Source organism: Aegilops tauschii, chromosome 6 (assembly GCF_002575655.3).
Source record: "Aegilops tauschii subsp. strangulata cultivar AL8/78 chromosome 6, Aet v6.0, whole genome shotgun sequence".
Classification (NCBI taxonomy): Eukaryota; Viridiplantae; Streptophyta; class Magnoliopsida; order Poales; family Poaceae; genus Aegilops; species Aegilops tauschii.
Genome location: NC_053040.3, coordinates 291,192,618 through 291,197,147, shown reverse-complemented (window position 1 = coordinate 291,197,147; position 4,530 = coordinate 291,192,618). Strand labels below are relative to the sequence as shown.

The following is a 4,530-nucleotide window of genomic DNA, read 5'->3' as shown; positions in this document are numbered from 1 at the left end:
GTCTCTGCAATAAACAGAGAGGATGTGTACCCGGAGAACAACATGGGAGGCACTGACGAAATTTATGCGTCGGATCCGGAGCAAAGCATATGGGAAAACGAACCCAATCTAAACATACTCGGGCTGTCCATGGATAGCGTTGGACAATTCGAAAGAATCAAGGTTATAAATATGCAAATGCATGCATATTTATAACTATGACGCTTTCGAACGGGAGACACATATTGGTTACGCATACTGATGATTCAAGACACATATATATCTAGCTATCAAGTTTCATCGGAATAGATCAAATAATTAATGGGGGAGGAGGACATGTCATTTGTGCTCACCCACGAACGAAGGGGCAGAGCTCGTCAAACGCACGGCGAGGTCGTCGAACACCAAACCTCGCAGCGATGAAACAACTGCACATTTAAAACTACCCGATCAACACAATTATATATGATGTTTTTCATAACAAAATCGAAAGATATATGACCTAACTAATAATTCACAAATATATGACCCCGTCGGCTTCTGGAAGGCCAAAGAACACCTTTTCGGGAGGTGTCGGGGGTCGGGGTGTCGTGTCGGTCTCGGGGTGCCGTGTCGGGGTCGGGGTCTCGGGGTCGGGGTGTCGGGTCGGGGTGCCGGGTCGGGGTCGGGGTGCCGTGTCGGTGTCGGGGTCGGGGTGTCGGGTCAGGCTCGGGGTCGGGGTGTCGGGGTCGGGGTCGGGGTCTCGGGGTCGGGGTGTCGGGGTGTCGGGGGTGTCGTGTCGGGGGTCGGGGTGTCGTGTCGGTGTCGGGGTGCCGTGTCGGTGTCGGGGTGCCGTGTCGGGGTCGGGGTGCTGTTTCGGGGTCGGGGGGTCGGGGTGTCGTGTCGGGGTCAGGGGGTTAGGGGGTCGGGGGGTCGGGGTGTCGTGTCGGGGTCAGGGGGTTAGGGGGTCGGATGTCGGGGTGGAGTCGGGGTCGGGTGTCGGGGTGTGGTGTCGGGGTTGGGGGGTCAGGGGGTCAGGGGGTCTTCTCATTCTTCTACTACTTCTACTTCTTCTCATTCTTCTACTTCTTCTCATCCCCCGTCTTCTTCTTCTTCTTCTTTCTCCTCCTCCTCCTCTTCTTCTTCTTCTTCTTCTTCTTCTTCTTCTTCTTCTTCTTCTTCTTTCTCCTCCTCCTCCTCCTCCTCCTCCTCTTCTTCTTCTTCTTCTTCTTCTTCTTCTTCTTCTTTCTCCTCCTCCTCCTCCTCCTCCTCCTCCTCCTCTTCTTCTTCTTCTTCTTCTTCTTCCCCCTTCTACTTAACCTAAACCTAAACTAAAAACCTAAACTAATTAAAACTAAACTATTTAAACTAATTAAACCTAAACTAATTAATTCTAAACTGAAAAAACTTAAACTAAAAAACCTTATCTAAACAGAAAAGAAAAAAAACAGAAAAAAAATGGGAGGGGCTCACTGTGGGGGGCGGCGACGGGTCGGGGAGGGGCCGGCGACGGGGGGCCGGGGCGGGGCGATGGAGGAGGCGGCCTGGGGCGGCTGTGGGCCGGGGCGGCGGTGGGGCGCGGGGCGGCGGGGGGGCGGGGCGGGGGGGGCGACGGGGCGGTGGGGCGGCGGGGAGCCGGGGCGGTGGGGCGACGAGACGGCGGGGGCGACGGGCGGCGGCGCGCGGCGGGCGAGGAGCCGGGGCGATGGGGCGACGGGGCGGCGGGGGGCGACGGGGCGGCGGCGCGCGGCGGGCGGGGAGCCGGGGCGGTGGGGCGACGGGGCGGCGGGGGCGACGGGGCGGCTGCGCGCGGCGGGCGGCGGCGGCGGGGTGGGAGGAGAAGGGCGAGGAGGAAGTGAGTAACGGGCGGGGGGGGGGTACCTGCCGTTAGTCAAGTGCCCTCTTTGCCGTCCGCCAGCCTTTGCCGTCCGCCTTTTGCCTCTTTGCCGTCTGCTAGCGGACGGCAAAGAGGTGGGCCGTTAAGATTTTTTCAAACGAGCGGGGGGTGGGGGCCACCACACTCTTTGCCGTCTGCCAGCGGACGGCAAAGATTCTTTGCCGTCTGCCGGCAAAGAGCTGGCAGATGGCAAAGAGCTTCTTTGCCGTCAGCCTTTTCTTTGCCGTCTGCTTTTGGGTAGCTGATGGCAAAGAGCTTCTTTGCCGTCAGCTAGCAGACGGCAAAGAGCTGGCAGATGGCAAATTAGCTGATTCCAGTAGTGTCATCCTTCACGCAACATCCGATTTGGAAGCCACGGTTGAGCGAGGGGCACCAGCTTCGCTTGACGCGACAGCGACGCCGACTCTGTCTTGACGCGGTGGCGAGGTGGCGACGCCGACTCCTCCTTGACGCGGGCTCGCGGTGGTGAAGGCGGCGCCAGATTGTGGTACTAGAGCGATCACTTGATCATGAGCTCCATCTACGGAGGCGCTTCTGCCGCTCCTCCTCGTCGCCGGACAAGATGACGAACCCCCTCCTTCTCGGAGGAGCCGACCCTTAGTCGTGGAGGTCGATGGCCCGGAGAGCGACGGCTGTGACACCAAGGTCCGGAGCCGCTACCTGCCGGCGCGAAGAACTACGACTTCGGCATCGTCAACATCTGTGAGCGAAGACCGAGAGGGGTAGCCATAATGTGAGCGGAGAGGAGAGGTGGTGTGGTGTAGACGACATTGGAACCGTGCTTAAATAGACGCAACCAGACAAACGGACGGGAAGCTGGCTTCAATGTGGCGCACCAGCCGGAGTAGACTTCTCGATTGCCATGTCGACATTAAAGCGGCGTCGCCCGCCCGTCCGGTCTTGTCGCTCTGACTGGCATCAATGTCGTGTGGGAGTCACGTCCATTCTGGAACAAGCTGAACGGCATGAATGCATGGCGACCGCTTCACGCGGAGAGGGTTTTGGGATGGGACCTGGTGGTCGGGCGTGTACGTGTCGGCGGTCCCAACGCCATCAAAGCTCCCCTAATTTGTGTCTTGCTTGCAGAATTTCGGAAATCCAAACACGTCTATAGACCGATGTGGTATCGCGTTGGATGACTTGTAGCGTTTGCACATATCGGTCTGAAAGATTTGTGTACATTTTAGTCCGCGTTGGAAAAGGGAGGACGTTGAAAGATTGCACGGGTAGACACGTCAGGCAAGGTCCCCGTATAGATTTTCCCGAAAAATCAAACGCTTCCTCTACATGTTCCGTACCGCAGCACACATACTCCTCACTCTTTATAAGCACCAACCCCCTCCCCTGAAAGAAAAGATCTCGCACTCGAAGCAGAGAGGAGCTAGGAGAGAGTTTGATTAGCTAGCGAGAAGATAGGCATCCCCTTCATGGCTGGCCTGAGCGTTCTCCTAGAGACCCAGGAGAGCAACTCCATCAAGGCCAAGATCATCAGCAAGGCCACCCTCCATAGCCCCAAGATCTCCTCATCCCCTTGGTCACCGGCAGCGAGGCCCACCGCAAGCACGGGTTCCTTCTTGCAGCGCTGCTTGCTGTGCCACAAGGATCTAGCCGAGAACAATGACATCTACATGTACAGGTTAGCTAGGTTGCGCGTGCAGCTGCATCAAGAAACTACCTCGTATATAATCGATGCACAACCGATCTAGTTAGTTTGTTCGTTCATGTCTGATGTAGATCCATGGTACTACTGCAGAGGTGACAAGGCGTTCTGCAGCGTGGAGTGCCGGTGCAGGCAGATCTTCATCGACGAGGACGCCGGCAGCAGCTTCTGCGCCAAGGGCGCCTCCACCGCCGCCGTGCGGTCCGGCCGCCGCGCCACTGCCACCGGCGGCGGCGTGAGCTTCGCGTACTGATGTGCTACCTCCAACACCAAGCAACCGGATGCACGTAGTGCTAGCACGTAACGTACGTGTGCAAAAGCAAGAAGAAAAGAAAAGAGAGCTGTTTAAAGAATGGAGTTAAGTACCGCCGTTATGTGACAGCTCGTCGGCGGGGGCCCACAAGCGACGGGGAGCGTACGTGTCTCATGGCCGTACCTAACGGATAAGATGGCCGGACAGCTGGCCCCACCTGACGCGGAGCAGGATCCAGAAAACTGACGACACTTTTTTTATTCTTTATTATCATATATCACGTCTCTCCTCTCTTCGGTGGGGATTAGCTTCTGCGCGAAGATCAACTACTCCCTCCGTTCCGAAATACATGATGTTTTACGGCTGCACGTTGAAATCTCGTAACGCTACGAAATATTCGCATTTTCCATTTTTACCCTCGACCGCATCGCTCTCAGTCTCTCTCAGTCTCCCTCGCCCGTATCACTCTCTGCTTCTCTCCCACCGCATCTCCCTCGCCCATGGCGCCGCCGCATCTCCCTCGCCCGCGTCGCCGCGTATCTCCCTCGCCTGCGTAGTAGCCGCATCTCCCTCGCCTGCGTCGCCGCTGCCCTCTTTCTCTCGCGTCGTCGCTGCTTCGTCGTCCCAAGATTCGATTTTTACCGCCGGAGGAGCTGCTCGAGTAGGAGGAGCTGCCGGAAGAGGAACTGTGGCGGTGAGGAGCTGCCGGATCTGTGCGGCTGTGGGGAGCTGCTGGATCTGTGCGGCTGTGGGGAGCTGCCG

General features: G+C 57.7%; 1 protein-coding gene across 1 annotated transcript; it reads left to right on the top strand.

The window, feature by feature from the left end:
- The first annotated feature begins 3,185 nt into the window (after positions 1-3,185).
- LOC109758650 (FCS-Like Zinc finger 16) lies at positions 3,186-4,177 on the top strand. The gene is made up of 2 exons (XM_020317515.3): positions 3,186-3,491; positions 3,609-4,177. Exons 1-2 carry the CDS (start codon positions 3,283-3,285, stop codon positions 3,766-3,768), a joined length of 369 nt encoding a protein of 122 aa, XP_020173104.1. The 5' UTR covers positions 3,186-3,282; the 3' UTR covers positions 3,769-4,177.
- Positions 4,178-4,530: the final 353 nt, after the last annotated feature.